The 21,062-nt window shown below is 43.2% G+C and overlaps 1 protein-coding gene across 1 annotated transcript; it reads right to left on the reverse strand.

Annotated features, from left to right (window-relative positions):
- Positions 1 to 2,511: 2,511 nt before the first annotated feature.
- On the reverse strand, positions 2,512 to 21,062 carry RBAK (RB associated KRAB zinc finger). Its single transcript, XM_032326975.1, has 5 exons — positions 20,951 to 21,062; positions 20,023 to 20,081; positions 11,127 to 11,253; positions 10,739 to 10,834; positions 2,512 to 6,213 (listed from the first exon to the last, which is right to left on the reverse strand). The coding sequence occupies exons 2-5, from the start codon at positions 20,059 to 20,061 to the stop codon at positions 4,316 to 4,318; spliced, it is 2,160 nt and encodes a 719-aa protein (XP_032182866.1). The 5' UTR covers positions 20,062 to 20,081; positions 20,951 to 21,062; the 3' UTR covers positions 2,512 to 4,315.

Consider the following 21,062-nt stretch of genomic DNA (forward strand, 5'->3'; position numbering starts at 1 on the left):
GGAATAAGGCGCATGGGGTGAGGTTCTGCCCTTAAATGTAAGTGGTCTCATATCCATGTCTTTGGCATAGTTAAGAGACTTGAGAAAAAAAATCTGAAAAGTTAACCGACCCCAAGTTGAGCAGTAGTAGATATGGGGATGGAGGGGGCAATCCCATGATGAAAGAGGCAGGCTCTGTCTGAGATGAAAGGGAGGCCATGGCCATGCTTGACCCCATGCCTCTTGGTTAATTCCAGTGGATTGAGGGAGTGGAACAGGCAGCTGGCGGTTGGGAGAGCACATCGCCAAGCCCCAGCTCCTGGACCACTGCTCTTTTAGCCAGTATACACTTCAAGCATCGCCTAGTATGAGGCAGGGGAATGAAGTCAAATGCACACCGTCCACTGCATCCCACGCTGAAACATCCTCCCTGCTGGGCCGCTGAGCTCAGCCAACCCTCTTCTCTCCCCAACCAGCCAAGCGCTCTTACTTTTCATGTCAGAGTTTTCACACACATCTGTGTGGGTAACAACTAAGTGGAAAGCATCGGAGTACAATTTCCCGCCAAATCAAAGTCACCGTTACATGGATTTACCTCCCAGCAAGGTCATCTCTAGGACGGTAATGCAGAAGACGCATCCCAAATTCAGAATGTGAAAAATTATTTGAGAAAAATTATGAAATGTTTACACACGTTAGTTCTTTATTGGAAGAGGTGGTTCAGACCCATTTATATATGCAAAAGGGTAGGATGACAAAATACGTAATGGCCCTGTCACCTTTTCAAATATTTTACTTAAAATATACTTTATATTAAGCTTTAAGGTCACAGTGTAGGAAATCTCTGTAGTTGCCATTAAAACTACTCTAAAGAATACTTCCTGCACAGAATGATGCAGGATTTTAAAACAATATACATGCAGAGAAAGACACATATCTTAAGTGCAGAGAACACTCAGATATTCAGCACCCAGGTTTAGAAACAGTATTACTAGCACCAGATAAATACCGTTTTTCAGTCTTGCCCAAGGCCAGCCGCTATCCTGATTCCTAACAGCATAAAGTTTTTCTGTTCTTATGCTTTACAAATGGTCATTCAGTGTGTGTGCCTCTGTGTGTGGTTTCTGTCATTCAGCTCTGTGAAACCAAGCTACTACTGCAAATACTTACGGTTCACTTGTTCTCAACGCTCAGAAGTCTCCTGCAGTGAAATATGCCACCAGGTTCATTCATTCTACTGCATGCCTACCTTCAGAGAATTCTGGTTTGTGCAGTTTGATGCAATGAATTATTTTAGTATGTCCTTTGGTTGACATAAGCGCGCCTATCTGCCAGGTTCGGTTAAAAGGGTATACGCATGTTCAAAGTGCCAGCTTTCCAAAATGGTCATACTAGTTGACAACACCTCAAGCAGGGTAGGCTTCCTGTTGCTTACCACCTTGCCAGAGCTTGATTCTTTTTCATGCTTTCATTTTAACCATCTCAGTGGGGGGCTGGTGTTCTAATTTTGCATTTCCCTGATTACTAATAAAAATAACATACCTTTTCATGTTTACTGGCCATCTGGATATTCTCTTTCGTTAAGTGGATGTCCCAATCTCTTGCCCATTTTTCTGTTTTTTTCTTGTTGATTTGTATTCTTTTTCAATTTTAGATCCAGGGCTGGAAAGTGTGGCCTTTGGGCCAAATCCAGACTGTTGCCTGTGTTTATGAATAAAGTTTATTGAAACAGACATGTTCACAGAGACTGTCTAGCCCACAGAGCCCCAAGTGTTTAACAAGCGGCACCTTCCAAAATCCATCACCACCTCCTCCTCTACACTCAATTCTGCTGTGATATACATAGGTTGCGAGTATTTTCTCCCCCCTTTCTTGCCTATTTGCTTTCTTAATGGTGGTCCTTTTAGTAAACCTAAGTTTCAGAAAGTTAATAACTCCAAATTAACTGGCTTTTATAGTTTAGTGTTTAGTGTTTTGGGGGTCTTATGAAAAATTTTCTCATTATAAGGTTACATACAGTCTGCTAAGTTCTCTTCTTAAAGCTTTATCATTTTACATTTCATACTGAGATCTGTAATCCATCGCAACCCACTTTTCTATTTTCTATTAAATTTTAAAATTTAACTGGCAAAGCATTTACTAGAAAGAATATCCTCTCCCCACTGCATTATCAACTTCAGCAAAAACCAAGTGACTATATTATATATGGGTGTTTCTGGAATCTTTCTTCTGTCCCAATGGTCGATTTGTTTATCTCTGCACCAATTATAATAATTTCTCTGGCTTTAGGACAGCTCTTCCTTGATACCTGGTAATATAAGTTCTTTCACTCTATTTCAGAAGATAGCCTTGACTATTATTGGTCTTCTGAATTTTCATTTGAATTTTTGAGTTTGTTTAATTTCAATTAAAGAACTTAGTAGGACTTTTAAGATTGCATTGAATATATGAATTAATTTGGGGAAAAACTGAGATTTTTAAAAAACTGTCCTGGAATCCATGAACTAGATATGGCCCTCTCAAGTTCTGTGATTTTTTTTTTTTTCTAGAAACAGTTCTTGAAAATATGGAGTTAGGTAATGTTCCCTCGAGGCACTTGAGGAATTTTGATGCTATTCTAAGTGGTATTGCTTTTTAAGTTTTTCATTTTTTATGTTCACTGCTGGTTTATTAAAAAACTATTTTTGCATAATGAGCTTAATATGCAGGGAGCTTGCAAAACCTAGTCATTCATTTCAATTATCTGTGCATTCCTCAGAACTTTCAAAGTACAAAATCATGTCAATTGCAGATAAAAGTTTTACTTCCTTCTAATCCTTATGCTCTTTAATTATTATTCTTCCCTTATTCTCCTGGCTACGTCCTTCTGCAGAATACTGAATACAATTACTGACAGTGGATAGCCTTTTTTTTTTTTTTCCCCAATCCTGGAGAAAACTTTCAGTATCTCGGTATTAGGTATGCTGGTAGTTATAGTTTTAGATACTTTTCGTCCAAGTAGGGAAGTTCCCTTCAAATCTATAACTTATGGAGAACATTAACGGATGCTGACTGTACCAAATGACTTCTGCATTCTAGATTACTTGTTTCTGTGAAGCAGTCCAGTGATTAATTTTTGATTATTAAATGATCCTTGCATTCCTTGGCCCAGTGAACTGGGTCCTGCGACCACTATAAAGAGGTTACTCACAATCGGAATGGAATTATCATGATTGGTTTAGACGAATCCGGATCCACTCTGTGTCTTGTGAAGAAACTGTGAACAAACTCTTCCAGCAAGGAATTAGGGGGTAAAGGACACTGAGTTAATCAACTAAAACTCTGCTAGAAACCTGTATTTGTTCCAAAATACTGGGAATGAGGGGCAGTGCACAGAACACAATAGTATTCGTGTCAAATAAAAGAAGAGATGATGTATCTGAATTATGTAGTATCTGCACACTGCGCACTCTAACAATTAGACAAGCAGAGTGGCACGAGAACTGTGTATATTCTACAGATAAACTGTGTGGATGCCCTCTTTTACTGACACAGACTTAACTCCAAATCATCTATGTGTAGTTTATGAAAAGAGTGTCTTAAAATCCTTTTTGCTCAAATGTAGTTGAAAATGCTACAAAAGCCACCGCTTAGCCTTTATTGATGGGGCATTTGCTAAAAATCCATTTATCAATGCCTCCCAACAAAGAGAAAAGTATTTAACTACCTAGTACCTAGCAAATGTCTCACCAACAGCACATATCCTGTGTTAGTACATTTTGCCACCTTAATACTCAAAATACTGCGTTTTCCCAAATAATTCAAATCCCAATTTGCAGAGAATTACTATTGGACTGCATTTTTAAAACATGATAGAACTGCCATATATATGTTTAATGTTACCGTCCTCATTATAAACTCCTGGTGATTCCAAAACTTCATTTGATACAATGGTTTATTCAGAGCTGATAGCTTCTGATAGCTTTCCTATTGGAATTTATGTCAGAATTATGGCTTTTAGTATAACAATTTCCAAGACAATAGTTTTCCCACATTCATCCCTCTAACAGATCTCGCCTTGGTATGATTCCCTGATATGTAAATACAATTTGAATTCCAAAATAAATATTAAATATGCACCAAGTTTCACTTCTGTATAAATTATCTCGTGCCCAACGGGTTGCAGTATTTTGCTGAAGGCTTTGCTGCTTCTTTCATTCCTAGGGATCCTTCTCTGCGAGAAATCAGGTGGAGATAAATTAAATTCCTAAATGGCTTCCCCATTCAGAAACATGAAGTCTCAGACAGTGACATCTGACTCCCTATTACATTTTGGTCTACTCAGAGGGTTTGGACTTCACAGGAGATTCTCCACATCCAATACATTCACATTCCCTCTCCTATGAATCCTCTGATGGCTATTGAAGGCTGACCTGTGGTGGAATTTTTTCCCACACTCGTTACATTCGTAGGGCTTCTCTCCTGAATGAGTCCTATAGTGTACAGTGAGGTAGGACTTCTGAGAAAAGACTTTTCCACATTCATTACATTCGTAGGGCTTCTCTCCTGAATGGCTTCTATAGTGAACAGTGAGGTTTGACATCCGAGAGAAGACTTTCCCACATTTACTACATTCATAGGGCTTCTCTCCCGAATGGATCCGGTGGTGGATGGTGAGATAGGATTTCTGAGAGAAGAACTTCCCACACTCGTAACACTCATAGGGCTTCTCTCCTGTGTGCACTCTTTGATGTCTAAAGAGGGATGAGTTATGGGAGAAGGTTTTCCCACATTCACTGCATCCATAGGGCTTCTCTTCAGAATGACTCCTGTAATGGATAGTGTAGTACGATAATTCGGAGAACAATTTTCCACAGATGTTACATTCATAGGACTTCTCCCCTTTCGGAAGTGACTGGTGCCCACTGAAGGCCGAACTGTCAAGGAAGATTTTCCCACATTCATGACATTCATAGGGTTTATCTCCTAAAGGAGCCGTAGGGTGGTCAGTGACATAGGAGAACTGAGAGAGTTTTCCGCATTCACTACATTCATGGGGTTTCTCGTCTGTGTGTACTTTCCGATGTCTAATGAAGGCTGAATTTAAATTGAAGGTTTTCCCGCACTCGTTACATTCATAGGGTTTCTCTTCTAAGTGACTTCTATAATGTATAGTGAGGTACGACACCCGAGAGAAGAACTTCCCACACTCACTGCATTGATAGGGTTTCTCTCCCGTGTGGGTCCTCTGATGTGTAATGAGGGTAGATTTTCGGTAGTAGGATTTCCCACATTCGTTACATTTGTAAAGTTTCTCTCCCGTATGTGTTCTCTGGTGGTCACTGAGGGCAGACTTGCGTGAAAAGGATTTTCCACATTCGTTACACGGATAGGGTCTCTCTCCTGAATGATTCCTCTGGTGTAGGGTGAGATGGGTCTTCTGGCAGAAGGTTTTCCCACACTCATTACATTCATAGGGCTTCTCACCTGAATGAGTTCTTAGGTGTTGGGTGAGATGTAACTTCTGACAGAAGGTTTTCCCACATTCGTTACATTTATAGGGCTTCTCCTCTAAATGTGATCTCCGATGGACAGTTAAGGTCCCCTTTTGGCTGAAGGATTTCCCACATACATTACATTCGTAAGGTTTTTCTCCTGTGTGGGCCCTCTGATGGATTATTAACTTTGACTTTTTACAGAAGGATTTCCCACATTCACTGCATTCAAAAGGCTTCAATTCCATCTGTGATCTCTGGTAAACACTAAAATTTGACATCTGGATGAAGTCTGACCCAGAGTCATTCCAATCATAGGGCTTTCCCCCCATATAAGCTCTCTTATGAGCAAGGAAAACAGCATCATTGTCTAAGGCTTCCATGCATTCATTATATTCAAAGGGTTTCTCCAAAATACTAATTTTCTGAAGAATACTCTCTTCATTTTGAGAATAGCCTTCCCCATTTTGATTACATTCATAGGGTTTCCCTCCGTGGTACATCTTCCCACATTCACTACACTCATCTGGTTTCTTTCTCGCATAGCTTCCATCACTAATAATTAATTCTGAAGTAGATTCTAAATTCTTTCCACAGGAGACACATGTATGAGATGTTTCGTTTGAAGGAACACGGCTTGTTTCCACATTCTCTCTCTCTTCAACCGGGGTTTTGCTGTTGATAGAAATAGCTTGCCTTGAATGTTCGTCTTCACTTCCTGGGATTCTCTCTATCGGGTCATCCGCCTTCCAGACTTCTTCTAAAAAGGAATAAAATTAAACAAACTTTGTGAATCTGAACACACTGGGTATCAAATGGGAGTGGTACTCAGGAGCCCTACTGAGGAACTGACTCTGGCTTTACAGCCAATCTCCACAAATAAAAATAATCACAAGCATATAGTCTTCATTTCCCCTTGATGTGTCATGTAAGACAGACAAGACACACACACACACACACACACACACACAACACACAGGAGTGGGGCGGGGTAGGCACAGGGAAGGGATGAGTGTGGGACAGGACCCAGTATTAGAGAAAGAAGGGAGAGTAAATTCACACCAAACACAAGTACCTTTGTTATCTCCCAAATATGTTCAAAACTTTGGTAGAAAAGGTGAAAAAAAACCCAAGAAATGATGAGCAGAGGGCACTATGACTGAAAAAGCACTAGATTAAGGAGGACTCGTGAGCACAGCGGTCTGGTGGGAGAACAAGAGCAATCACTGCATGAACTTTTAAAGAAAACATCCAAGTACGGATTTCACTGGGAGTAAGAGATTGCAATTTATATTAAACTGTAAGACACTGCTGCACACAAAGATTACCATAATGACATCCTCACTAGCCCAGACACTTCCAAAATCTTTGCCCTTCTATTCTGCACGTAAACCAAATAAACATTCTAAAAATTCCAATCTCCTCATCTTTAGAGACCTCTTTACCACCAGGGCTCCAACTCCCCAGCCCTAGTTCACACTCATCTGGAGGGAGAGCTTGAGGCACCTCAACAGCCAAAAGAAATGTAAGATGGGACCAGATGGCAAGAGACTGAGCCACGAACATCGGCTCTCGGAAGTGTTCTGACAGTCACTGAACCCTAGCTGCATTTGGGTGTACAACAGAGCGTGGCAGCTGAAAGCGTAGAGATGAGGCTACCTTGACTCAAATCCACTTCTAACACACTGCTGGCCAGGTCTTGAGCAAGTTACTGAACTGTGATGCAGCTTCGCATAGCTACAATGTGCCTAGATCACTGGGAAAGGACCAACTTAGTGCATGCTGATCGCTCAGAACAGTGTATGATATGAAACAACGGTTCATTGGTTTTCTTTCAATCTGCTGACTTAAATTTGACAAAACCAGTCACGTCCCTGACATAACACTGATGGAGTCCTGAAAACAAGCAAGAATTCCCATATGTGCAGGTTTCATTTAGTTTTAGTAGAAAACCTTAAATGTCAGATTTCAAAAACTGCCCCTGCAGTATTAACTTATTTATTTCTATGCTTCTTACAAATTTCGGGGGTCCGGGGATTGAGCCCCGCACGGGGCTCTATGCTCAGCAGGGAGCCTGCTTACCCCTCTCTCTGCCTACTTGTGATTTCTCTGTCAAATAAATAAATAAGATCTTTAAAAAATAAATAAATAAAGCTCTTCTTCCTTTAATTCTTAAAATAGCTTTAACATAAAGTTGTAAATAACATGTAAGTGCTCTGTGTGAAAGCGAAATCCAAACTAGTCCATGCAGCTATGTTCTCCTTTCCTAACTAAACTGTGTGCCTGCGGAGAGTGTGGAAACATTTCCTAGCTTTCCTGGAATCTCTCTGTCGTTAGAAACTAAAGTAGTTCCTAATCTGATCAAATGGGGGGCTTTCAGGTTCCACCCTGTTTTATCAAATCTATAGTTGAGGATAAATTATGTCTCAATGGATATAGATAATAAAGGTCTTTCTTCCCTAGGTCCTCAAGTCCATGAAAAATCTACAGAATGCCTTCTACACATTACATACCAAAACAGAATGAAAAGATCCTTCCCCTTTGGAGAATTACAATTCACGCAGAGAAAGAGGCTGAAGGACCAAATATATAATCATATCTAACTTTCGTAGTAACTGTGGAATGTGTATCAAGAGAAGGGAGAAACAAGTGCGGTGAGCCAGTAATTATGAAAGCGTAAATAAGAGGTGAACTTTTCAGGAAAAAGCTCTAGAAGTTCTGTTGCACAAGAATGTGAATATAGTTAATATCAATGAACTGTGTGCCTAAAAATGTTAAAATGGTAAATTCTGTTACGTGTTTGTGTTTTCTTGAGCCTTGGTATTTCTTTTGGGGTAGGTTTTTAAAAAATGTTTACTTATTTCTAAGATTCAAATACAGTCAACATACCATGTTCTATTAGTTTCAGACATATATTATTATTTTTTTATAACTACAATTTTAAGAGGAAGGAAGGAAAACATGTAATTTGGGTAAGAAAAGCACACACAAAGAAGAGCTAGGATAGTCTGGAGATCCAGACCAAATGGAATTTAACAATTCTGGGTTAACGGGTTAGTCTGGGGAAACGGGACATGAATTTTGATAGGCGCCATCACACCGTACTGAACGGGACCCAAGGAAAGGAGATTGTAACATCTATTTCAGAAGAAACAGAATAGTTATGGGTTCATCTGTCAGCCTCGTGTTAAATCAGCTGGATGTCTCCAATGAACAGACTTTGCAATTTCCAAATAGGTTTCATTGTAATCGAGGTATGAGAAAGTATCTTTTAGGCTGATGTCAGAAGAAACGAAGATTATGCAGGAAAATTTTAAAGCATTTCACAGGAGATAAGAAACAGGAACCAGGGGAGAGAAGACCAGTCCGATGTACTAAACAACAGAAGTGGGGAGGATGTGCAGGGTGGTTTGGAGAAGTCTGCAGCCGACTGTCAGCCCTTCTGAGGAAAAAGGGACTGGAGACCCTCTGGTACCGGCCTCTGTCAGGTAAGAGTTCACGGATTATAGGCATTCAACATCAACTTGGAAGAGGAGCATATATACAAAGAAAAAGGCCTGAAAGTTGAGACAAGATACACCTTTTTAAGGGACACAAAGAAAACAAAAGAATGGAAAACAGGCTCTTTTCCTCCCGGGCTGCTCGAAGCCGGGCCGTCATCATGAACGACGTGGTAATTATCCTGACCAGGAGGTTCACGAGCAAGCAACTACATTAGCGGAAACAAATGATCACGGATGTTCTTCAGCCTGGAAAGGCCCCAGTAGTTCGGGAACAACTAGCTGCAACCTACAAGAACACACCAGATGTCACCTTCATATCTGGATTCAGAACCAATTTTGGTGGCAGCAACACAAGTGATGTGGCATGATTTAGGACTCCTTGGATAATGCAGGGAAAAAAAAAATGAACCTAAACACATGCTCGCAAGAGGTGGCCTGTATGAGAAGGAGAAGACCTCCAGGAAACAGTGCAGTGAGAGCCAGAGCAGAATGAAGAAAGTCAGGGGGACGCCAAAAGCCAGTGCTGGTGCTGGCGACAGTGAGCCAGAGACCGGACAACAGGAGCAGAGATTCCGCAGTGACTATCAGTGGTGGTTGCGCAGATTTTTCATGAGAACAAATAAAATAAGAACTTTTAAAATAAAACTTCACTTATTTTTGCGAGAGAAAGAACATGACCGCATAAGCAGGGGAACAGTCAGAGGGAGAAGCAGACTCCCCGCGGAGCAGGGAGCCCTGGGATCATGACCTGAGCCGAAGGGAGACGCTTAACCAACTGAGCCACTCAGATGCCCTGCAAACCTTGATTTTAAAGTAACTTTTTCCCTCTCTTCCGCAAACCTTCCTCACCGCCCCTTAGCCTGTGGTCTCAGGAATCTGGCACCACCCTGAAAACAACTAACAAGGCTGGCAGCATCCCCATAATTCCTGCTGAACTGGCCAGATCCTGGCTTTCCCTAGAAACCCCCTTCCTTGCCATTTGTGAAGGCCACAGTCCGCGGCAGCCTCCTTTGCCTGGCAAAGCAACAAAGCTCTTATTGCTCTGTACCCCGAGCTGTCGGAGTTATATTTGGGCTCTGAAGCACAGTATCATGTGACAACCAACTTCGGGCCTGTACCCATCGCTGTCAAGCAGAGCGCAGAGGAGCACAGATGCACTGACTCGAGGTGACAGCCCGGCCTCACCCGCTCAGGGAGAGGGCAAATTTTGGTGTCTGTGTGCCCAAAGGAAGGGGTAAAACAGGCAGGAGACCAGCCCGAAGCACTTCATGGCAAGGAAGGAAAGAAAACAGAAGACGGAAAGAACGAATGGGAAAGTCTCAAGTTCATTTTTCTCCAAGACTTCTGAATGCCTGCCAAGAAAGGAATTCTGTGGGCACCTGGGTGGCTCAGTGGGTTAAGTTCCTGCCTTTGGCTCAGGTCGAGATCCCTGGGTCCTAGGATCGGGTCCCACATTGGGCTCTCTGCTTCGGCCTGTCTCTCTGCCTACTAATGCTTTCTGTCAAATAAATTAAAAAAAAAAAATTATAAAAAGAAAGGAATTCTGTGCTATGGGGGCGGTGAGCTCCTGGGGACACAGGAAGAGGAAGTGACCGGAGCCTCAGCACTGGCCATCGTGGAGAACGCCCACCAAGTGTAAACCAAATGTCAAATCCGAAAAGCAGCGTGCACGTGGCGCTGGAAGGAGCGTGCTGTCTGCGGCCTGGAGGTGTGACCAGGGCACCAGCGGCTCAGGGCTGCCCTCAGTCCTTCCTGAAGCGGGACAACCATGTCCTAACCTACCTGGCTGACTCTGACACGGCACTTCACCTTCGGCTACCCACGGCTCCTCTCCCTGCTCCAACTTGAGGATCACTTTGGGCTTGGTGCTGTCGTAGCCTGTGAAGGAGACACGGAGGCAGACTTGGACCGGCTGCTCCCCTCTCAGATCTCTGAGTCCAAGATGCTGCCCCAGAGGCTGTAGGATAAAACGTGGCTGGTTTTGCACCTTCGCAAAATCCGAACGTTTTGATGGAGAGGCCGACATATGAATACCCAGCCTGGTGCCCGAGGGGAGTGAGATGGTCCTACCACTTGTTTCTTCAAACTTGAGGAAAAATCACGACATGGGCAGTCCCTCCACCCCAACCCCCACCCACGGGGCAGCGACCCACAAGCAAGCTCTCCTCACCCACGGAGACGAGATGGCTGTAGTTCTCCAGCATCACATCCCGGTACGTGGTCTTCTCATCGGGCTCCAGCTGCTGCCACTCCTCCTGGGTGAAGTCCACGGCCACGTCCCTGAATGACACTGGCCCCTGCAACAGCACCGGATCAGAGCTGGTCAGGCGGAGGAGGTGTGCGGGCTCGGGAGCTTACTGAGCTCACAGAGAAAAGTGAACCGGGAACACTGAAAACCTGACCGGGTGTTACAGGCTATGGAATGAAATCAAACCTGAGGGGAAACACACAGCCTTTGGGTTCTTTCACGTGCTCCCTAAAATAACCAAACCCTGAAACCAGAAAACCAACTGAGGTCCTGTGTTGCAATGGAACCGAGTTCTGGGGTATGTGAGATGAGTAAGACACCACTTCTGCTCTCAGAAAGCTTCCAGCCCGGGAGGGCAACACCATGGAAATAAACACGCACTCTGTCTCTTGGCCTCCCACCCCACCGCGGCTTGGGGGCGCCCATGGCACTCAGTTGCTGGTTTCTGCCTTCCCGTTCATCTCTTTCACCTTGGACTTTTACCTGCAGTGACCTGCATGACTAGGGGTTCTACCTGCTCCGAGTTTTGGGCCAAACACCACATCTACAAACACCTCACTCTCGCAGCAGTAACTTGCACTGACGGACGCGAAAGAGGTCAGAGCGCCTGCACACAGAGCAGTTTAACAGACTCTGAATCTTATGTCGCCTGGTTAGGGTTCACAGATGCAGCTGGTAGGCCACAGGATTAAGGAGGAAAGAGGATGCAGAGGTGTGAAAAAGACACTTCCACGGAAGAAAAAGGCAACCAATCATGTTTCTGGTAAAGCCTCATTCTAGAATACAGAGAGAACTCTTCAAAGCCACCCAACAACAGAAACCAACATGATTCAAAATGGGCCAAGGACTGGAACAGACATTTCTCAAAGACGACACACACGTGTCCAAGGAGCATGTGGGAAGATGATCAACGTCACCAGCCGTTAGGGAAATCAAATCAAAGCCACAGTGAGTTACCACCTCCCGTCCCTTAGCATGGCTACTACCAAAATGCCTGCAAATAACACGTGTTGGAGAAATCCGAACCCTCGTGCACTGTCGCTGGAATGCAAACTGCGGCAGCCACTGCAGCCAGGAGAGCTCCTCAAAAATTAAAAATAAATCTGGCATTAATTTCCCATATGATCCAGCAAGTCCACTTTTGGGGACACACTTAAAAGAACCAGAAGCAGGGTCTTAGAGAGGAATTTATGCACCCACGCTGCATCATTCCCAATAGCAAAAATGCAAAAGTGAACCAAGGGTCCATTGACAGATAAAGAGACAAGCAGAATGCAGGCCACACGTACAATGCGAGCAATATTCAGACTTAAAAAGAAGATTCTGGCATCTGTTCCAACATGGATGGACTCTGAAGACACGATGCTCAGCGAAACAAACCAGGGACAAAAAGACAAACACTGGATGATTCCACTTAGGTGCTGAGAATAGTCACAATCAGAGGGACAGAGAGGACAACACTTGCAGGGACAGGGGGAGTTGAGGCATTACTCTGTAATGGGGACGGAGCTTCAGTTTTACAAGATGAGAAGTGTTCTCGAGACGGATGGTTGGTGGTGGTTGCACAAGCACATGAACATACTTCATGTCCGTGAGCTGTATGTTTTAAAGGTAAAATGGTAAATATCATGTTACATGTAACTTATCACAATTTAAAAAAAAAAGGAAGAAAAAACTGAAGTAGTGTCTACCTCCATTTCCCTAGTCCAGTAACTTCTAGAGCTCTGCAGTCATCCCCTCCATAAAGAAAAGAGTGAAATGGGATTATTAGTTAAGTATATTCACACTAGCTATGAGAATCCCTCTCTCAAAAACTGAAATTTTTAAAAAAACCTAGAATCATCAGCTAATTGCGGAAAACGGTGAATTAAAGATAAGTATCAAGGTGAGCAGCTAAACTATGACAGAACCAATTTCATAAAGGAAACAACTTCTATTGATTTGTATTTTTCAATAAATTTAGCAGGACACGGTTTCCAAAAAATGAGAACATTCTCCAAAAAATAGTCAGCAGAGATTACTTAGAAATTAAAGATCAAATTGTTGAATTTTTTAAAAAACCCCCAAGTAAGAGACTTATGTAACAAATGGGACACAGAATATACAACTTAGGAATTGTCTCCGATAACAAGAAATTGATATGATGAAATAAAGCTTGAGATACAAAAGCCAGATCGGACAGATTCCACTTTCAGAAAGAGAAAACAAGAAGGACGAACACAAAGAATCAAAGGCAGAACAAAAAATGATACGTGAGCTGAAGAATCACACAAGCCTTCATGTCACAAGGGGCCATTCAATTTGCAAACAAGAATACTGGGGGAGGGAATACAGATCTAGAAATTTCCCAATAAAAAGCCCCACACCAAAAAAATGGAGGAAAAAAAATGCCTAAAAAGTTACAGGTGGGGGGAAAGACACCACTGACCCTGGAACCTGCCATTCTACTTCTCACCTGAGAAAAACCCTTGGACAACTGTCCACGGCTTGTGAAAGAAAAAGAATTTCGAACCCAGAACTGTACGCCAAACCAAGCTATCATTTCAGCCTCCAGATATCAGAATCTTGCAAGAAAGCAGGACAACTGATTATCACAGGAGACACTTTCCTCAAAATGTTCAAGATATCCTCTGCCGGAAGCAAGCGAGAGGGCCACCCCAGAGGTCCATGGGGATGCTGGAGCCTCCTGAAGGGGGTGTTTCCGATGCCACTGCTGCAAGCAGTGGTGCTCTGGACTGCCGACACACGACTCCTGTTTCAGAAGAAAAGTGCTCAGCAGACGCGTCCCATCACCCTGTTTACAAAACATGAATCAACACAGGGTTTTCTACCCATAACGTAGGTGCCACAGCCGAGACTGCCCAAGACTGAAGGAGTTGAGCCAACAGAGAATCCACAGCAGACACTGTAGTCGATCCGGGCCAAGTGAGCTGATGAACTGCCACGGAGAGTCACAACTTTTTGGGTTCAATGAGTCCACAAGGCAAGGATGGGAGGGGTCAGAAGACTGACCACGTGATCAGTACGACGGCTTGATACCACTCATATCAACACCAACATCCAAAACAAGATGTTAGCAAACAGAATCCAACACCAGAATGAAAAAAAATAATATATGATCTCTAAGTAGTGCTTATGCCAAGAATACTGACTCGTTCAATCTTCGGAAATCCATTCATGTAATAGGCTACTCTAATATGGCTAAGAAAACACTTTTATCGCCACTAAGAAGCTGAAAAAGCCTCTGACAATGTTCAAAATACATACCTGATATAAAAAACCCTCAAGAAACTAGGAGTGGATACTTCACTAGCATGAATGTGTGTATACACACACACTCTCATACCCAAATACACAGAGTATGTGTGATACATGTACAATCTGAATCACAGGCAAGCACACACAAGTTACAGAGACACAGCTGCACAGGCACGGGCATGTTTACGCAGTCTTCTCAGTTCTCAAGTCAGGGTTTTACTTAATGGACAAACATAAGAGACAATCCCAGTAAGGTCAGTAACGAGGCAAAATGTTCACTGCCTCCAGCTGGAGAAAACAACTAGACATATTAATCAACAGAGAGAGTAAAACTATTTCTATTTGCAACAGATATGCTATACCCCCAAACTCAAGAGAATCAACAACAAAACCAACTCAATGAAAGAACAGTGTTACATAAAATCAGGACATACAAAGCAACAGGCCCGGGGGAGCCTGGCTGGCTCAGCTGGAAGAATGTGTAATTCTTTATTTTATTTTATTTTTTTTTTAAGATTTTATTTATCCATCTGACAGAGATCACAAGTAGGCAGAGAGGCAGGCAGCGAGAGACGAAGGGAAGCAGGCTCCCTGCCGAGCAGAGAGCCCGATGTGGGACTCGATCCCAGAACCCTGGGATCATGACCTGAGCTGAAGGCAGAGGCTTTAACCCACTGAGCCACCTAGGCACCCCAAGAATGTGCAACTCTTGATCCCAGGGTTGTCAGTTTGAGCCCCACGTTGGGTGCAGACTTAAATAAACTTACAAAAAAGAAAGGAAGAAAGAAAGAAAAAGAAAATTATTTTTAAAAAACTCAAACAAACCCAACAGCCCTTGTTACATTAACAGACTAAGAAGATATAATTCAAGCATATACACAGTTCATGGAGTAACAGAAAAGATAAAAGCGTTAACAAGAAATGTACAAAATCTACACTAGGAAAGTTTTAAAACACTCCTGAAAGGCACAGAAGCACACCGAAAAAAAGGAATGATGTTCTTTGTTCCTGGATGGGTCAACACTAAGATATAAATCACTCTGCCCTCAATTACTTAACAGATATATGATCCCAACAAAAATACCAAAAGCTTTCTTCCTTGAACTATATGAGCTGGCACCAAAGTTCATATGAGGGCAGAAAAAATCAAGAACTAGGAAAATCTCCAAAAAAAAAAAAAGCTGTATGGGGGGCCTAATCCCTACCAGATTTAAAACACAACCTTTATGATTAAAAGGGTTCGGTGTCAGCATACGGATGGAGATAGGTCAGTGGAACAGAGCACAAAGTCTAGAAGTAGACTTGTATGATTACATGACACATCACGAGGACCTGTGATATTATAATACATTATAACAATCCACTGATTTTTAATGAACAGTGTTAGAGGAACTATAGTCATTTGGGCATGGATGAAACTGCATCCATACTCCACACCATGAAAGAAAAAAGTCCAACTGGATCAGTGATCTAAATATAAAATATTAAACCACACAGAAAAAAAAAATGGGTGAATTTTCCTATAACCCAAATGTGGGGAGAAGTTTCTAACTATGATTCAAAATACAGGCAGGCATTAGGACTGCTTTCAACAAGACAGACAAGAATCAGATTTACCCTGCCTCCTGAAAGGACACCAAAAAACAGAATATACAAAGCAGTGGCTTTCTTTTTTTTTTTTTTTTTTTTTAAGATTTTATTTATTTGTTTGACAGACAAAGATCACAAGTACGCAGAGAGGCAGGCAGAGAGAGAGGGGGAAGCAGGCTCCCTGCTGAGCAGGGAGCCCCATGTGGGGCTCAATCCCAGGACCCTGAGACCATGACCTGAGCCAAAGGCAGAGGCTTTAACCACTGAGCCACCCAGGTGACCTCAAAGCAGTGGCTTTTAAGACATGGATCTTGAAGCAATAAAGGGCAGCAATGAAGAACAGGAATCAGAGATAGGATATCAACAAGGGGAGGCCTCTGGTTACTGCCCTGAGAGTTCCCAGCCCTGGAGCAGGGAGGGAGAACCGAGAGGAGGTGAGGAGGGTTGACAAACTGGGGGAAACATGCAGGGAAGGACAAGCCACCACAGAAAATGACGCAATACTGAAACGGGCCTAGAACTGACCCAGATGTTACAAGTGGCACTGATCATTAAAATAGTTTATTACCGTATTCCTTATGTTCAAAACATCTGAGTAGGAACAGGGAAGACATTTAAAAAGACTCAAACTGAACTTCTACAGACAAATACTACAATGTCTGAGAAAGTTAACACCCGACTAGATTAACACAGCACCAAAAAAAAGATCAGTGAACAGAAGAACAGCAACAGGAGCTTTTATAAAATGAAACACACAGAGAAAAAGGAATTGGAAGAGAACAAAGAATATCAGTGAGTTGTGAGATGACTTCAAGCTGCGTAACACACAGGGAAAAGGAGTCGCTGAGGACAGATGGAGGGAGGTGGGGGGAATATTTGAAGGAATACGGTCAAAAATTTCCCAAAGTTGATGAAAATCATAAACACACAGATCCAAGAAGTTCAATGACCCACAAGCACAGAGACCGGAGGAAAGCAATACCAAGACACAGCATAACCAAATTGCTCAAAACCAGGGATAAAGAGAAAAGTTCAAAATCATCTAGAAGAAAAACCAAAAACCACAGGACAAACATAGGAATGGAGAGGATGACATCACATTTCTCTTGGGAACAATGGAAGTGGGAAGACAGTAGGGGAACACATCTGATGTACAGGAGAAAACCCAGCAAAGCTCCCCTGAAATTGTAAGATTTTTTTTTTTTTAAAGATTTTATCTATTTATTTGACCGACAGAGATCACAAGTAGGTAGGGAAACAGGCAGAGAGAGAGGAAGGGAAGCAGGCTCCCCACTGAGCAGAGAGCCTGATGTGGGGCTTGATCCCAGGACCCTGGGATCATGACCTGAGTCGAAGGCAGAGGCTTTAACCCACTGGGCCGCCCAGGTGCCCCGCTCCCCTGAAATTAAAGCCAAGGCAAAAATAAAGGACTTTTTTGACATATAAGAGCTGAAAGATTCAGCAGCAGCTTAAAGTGTCCCAAAATCCAGAAAGAACTTATCAAACTCAACATCCCAAAACCAAATAATCCAGTCAAGAAATGGGCAGAGGACATGAACAGCCACTTTCCCAAAGACATACCTAGGGCCAAATGCATGTGCCTTACATGCAAAGATGCACAACGTCACTCATCATGAGGGAAACACAAATCAAAACACAAATCAAAACGAGATCCCACCACACAGCTGTCTCAATGGCTAAACTCAACGACACAAGAAGCAACAGGGGTTGGATGCGGAGAAAGGCGAACCTCGTGCACTGCTGGGGGTAATGCAAGCTGGTGCAGCCCCTCTGGAAAACAGTTCCCCAGAAAGTTGAAAATACAAATACCCTACAATCCAGCAATGACACTCTAGGTTAGGAATTTACCCAAAGGATACAAAAATACAGACTCGAAGGAGAACCTTCGATGTTTATGGAACCCCGATGTTTAGAACAGCATGATCCACAAGAGCCAAACTACAGCGAGAGCCCAAATGTCCCCCGACTGAGGAATGAAGACGATGTGGTGTATATATACAATGGATTATTACTCAGCCATCAAAAAGAATGATATCTTACCATTTTCAATGACCTCGACAGAACTAGAGGGTATTATGCTAAGCGAAGTAAATCAGTCAGAAAACGACAAATTTCATTACGATTTCACTCACATGATTCATAAATATGGGATTTAAGAAACAAGACAGATGAACATATGGGAAGGAACAAAAGAGGAGAGGGGAATCAAACCATAAGAGAACACAATGAGGGGTGATGGAGGGATGTGGGTGGGGTTGGGCTCGATGGGGGATGGGCATTAAGAAGATGTTTTGATGAGCACCAGGTGTCCTATGTAAGTGATGATTCACTGACCTCTACTCTTGAAACTATTATTGCACTGTAAGCTCACTCATTAAAATTTAAATAAAAATTTGAAAAAGAAAAAAAAGAACAACTAGAGGTGTTGAAGGAAGTCCTTCAGGCAGAAGGAAAGTAAGAGCAGATAAAAATCTGTATCTACATAAAGAAATGAAGAGTACCAGAAATGGTAGCTATGCTGTTTTCTTATTCCTTAAAAAATAAGTATTTGCTTAAAAATCACTAGTCCTATGGGCTTGATTCTACCTGTAAGAGTAAAATGACACAACAGTGTGATGACCCAGTGGGGAGCAATGGAAGTCACAAACTCCCTACATTCTAAGCAATAAATGGTACCTTACCTGAAGATAAACTGTGATGAATTAAAAGTTTCATACTATAAATTGCAAAGCAATCACAAATAACAACTGTGTTAGAGCTAACAACCGCACACAAGACGTAAAATGGGATCATAAAAAATACACAATCGAAAGGAAGACAAAAGCAGGAAAAAGAAACAAAGCCAACAGTAGATGTCCGATGGATCTGACTGTAATTACGTCACCGCTAATCTTCACTGAAACATTCGGGAGAGGGGTGAGGACGAAACCGGGATGCTGAGAATTGAAACGGGAATGAGATAAGAATATATTTGCTAACGAATACTTTGCTGGGATGCCTGGGTGGCTCAGTGGGTTAAAGCCTCTGCCTTTGGCTCAGGTCATGATCCCAGGATCCTGGGATCAAGCCCTACATCTGGCTCTCTGCTCAGCGGGGAGCCTGCTTTCCACCCCCCCACTTGTGATCTCTGTCAAATAAATTAGTAAAATCTTAAAAAAAAAAAAAAGAATACTTTGCTTTATTATTTACTGCACAACCCAAATGAACAGTAACAGAAGCATCTTAAGGATGGGCAGGCCATTCCCTCAGCCTTAGCTTTTATCCCTGCATCAAACAGGAACAATGAAAACAGGTCTTCTTGGATCACCGAAGTTTGCTCACCCAGCAGGCCCTCGGTTTAGATAAGCTACATGCATGAGCCATATGTTGCAATATTTAATGGTTGTTATTAGAAAAGCTACCCATAACTACATCAACTCCCACAAAGACATTTTCTCAAATCCCAGGAAATCTTGAAAACCCATAAGTAACGAAACAGTCAATTCAAATCATGTAACGGGCGGCACTCTCCTTTTCTGAGACTGTCAGGAACATCAGTCATGTGTTTGCTCTACCCCCACAGCCCTGAGGTAACCTACTATCTGCACACATGAACTCAGAAAAAGACTCTGGGTGCTGATATGACCCCCTAATAATTGTACTTTACATGATAATGTCTCTTATTTCCACATTCCCATTTTAAAATCTGAATCCAGGGGCACCTCGGTGGCTCAGTGGGTTAAGCCTCTACCTTCTACTCGGGTCACGGTCTCTGAGTCCTAGGATTGAGCACCACATCGGGCTCTCTGCTCAGCAGGAAGCCTACTTCCTCCTCTCTCTCTGCCTGCCTCTCTGCCTACTTGTGATCTCTCTCTCTCTGTCAAATAAATAAAATCTGAATCCATACAACCCTTCTGAAATGCATTACAAAGCTAAGCAAGAGAACATATACAAAGACATGAAAACTCACCTGGGATTCGTTCATTCTCTGTTGCTCTTGGAAAAGCATACAGACTGTTAACGGCTGACCTAGGGAAGCAGAAGAAATAATAGAAATCACGGGTAATGCAGCTTGCCGAGGTGGGAACATCCTGTGTGAGAACCACCAAAGAAAGCTCCTATCCTGTGAACACTCAGAAGGGTCTAAAAATGTGAAAAAAGGAGAAACATCAGAGTAGAGCTGTTGTCACTCCCACATATCAGGAGGTGATTAGCAGGTTTCTCTCATTGGTTAATATAAACACCCATTAATTTTTCAAAGAGGCTGCCTTCATTAAATTAATGTTGAAAAGAAAACCCTCTTCTTACACTGTTCACGCATTCTTTGTGACTATTCAAACTGCTTAAAATCACGGTATCCACAGGAACAGAAAACACCAGCTCTCTGAATTGTGATTAACATGCATCAAGGCATACTTTTGTTTTTAAATGAGATCACTTAACTCCGTTATCGCTGCACTTAAGAATCTTTTACTTAAAAAAAAAAAAACCGTAACAGAGAGAACAGAACCCGGACACAGGAGCTGAGTCCTGCGAGCATGCCTACCCGCCCCCCCCTACCCCGACGCCATCACCCGGAACAAGCCCCCTCCCATCTCAGGCCGTCTCCTCCTGTCAACTCCTCCACGCACGCTGGTCCAGCCCTACACTGGGAGATGCCCCAGGGCACAACCCAGCGGGGTCAGCACATGCTCCTGCGCGCTTATAGACGCGCCTGGAAACTGGACAGGGAACCAGGGGAGCAAGGGGTAGGGGGGGAAAGGCGGGAACCCCCTGCGCTCCCGGGAAACGTTGAGTCCCACAAGTCTCCAGTCCCGGGGGAGTGCCCAACCCTCCAGGGCACTCTCGCGCTCTCTCGCCGCCCCGCCCCCCGCAAGACCCGCAAGCGCACGACCTACCCCGTCAGGCACGCCAAGCTGCCCCGAGGCTCCCGAGGACTCCGGGGCGGGGGCTGCTCCTCCTCCACCTCCCGGGGCCGCCGTTCCCGCGGAGCCGGCTCTGGGCCCACGG

Source organism: Mustela erminea, chromosome 20 (assembly GCF_009829155.1).
Source record: "Mustela erminea isolate mMusErm1 chromosome 20, mMusErm1.Pri, whole genome shotgun sequence".
Taxonomy (NCBI): domain Eukaryota; kingdom Metazoa; phylum Chordata; class Mammalia; order Carnivora; family Mustelidae; genus Mustela; species Mustela erminea.

What these genes read in the sequence shown, in the direction of transcription:
- RBAK (XM_032326975.1), bottom strand. Translation starts at nt 20,061, where the DNA reads ATGCTTTTCCAAGAGCAACAGAGAATGAACGAATCCCAG. An exon ending in CAGCCATCTCGTCTCCGTGG is followed by an intron (nt 10,835 to 11,126) that starts GTGAGGAGAGCT and finishes TCTCCTTCACAG; the next exon opens with GCTACGACAGCACCAAGCCC. An exon ending in GCCGTGTCAGAGTCAGCCAG is followed by an intron (nt 6,214 to 10,738) that starts GTAGGTTAGGAC and finishes ATTCCTTTTTAG; the next exon opens with AAGAAGTCTGGAAGGCGGAT.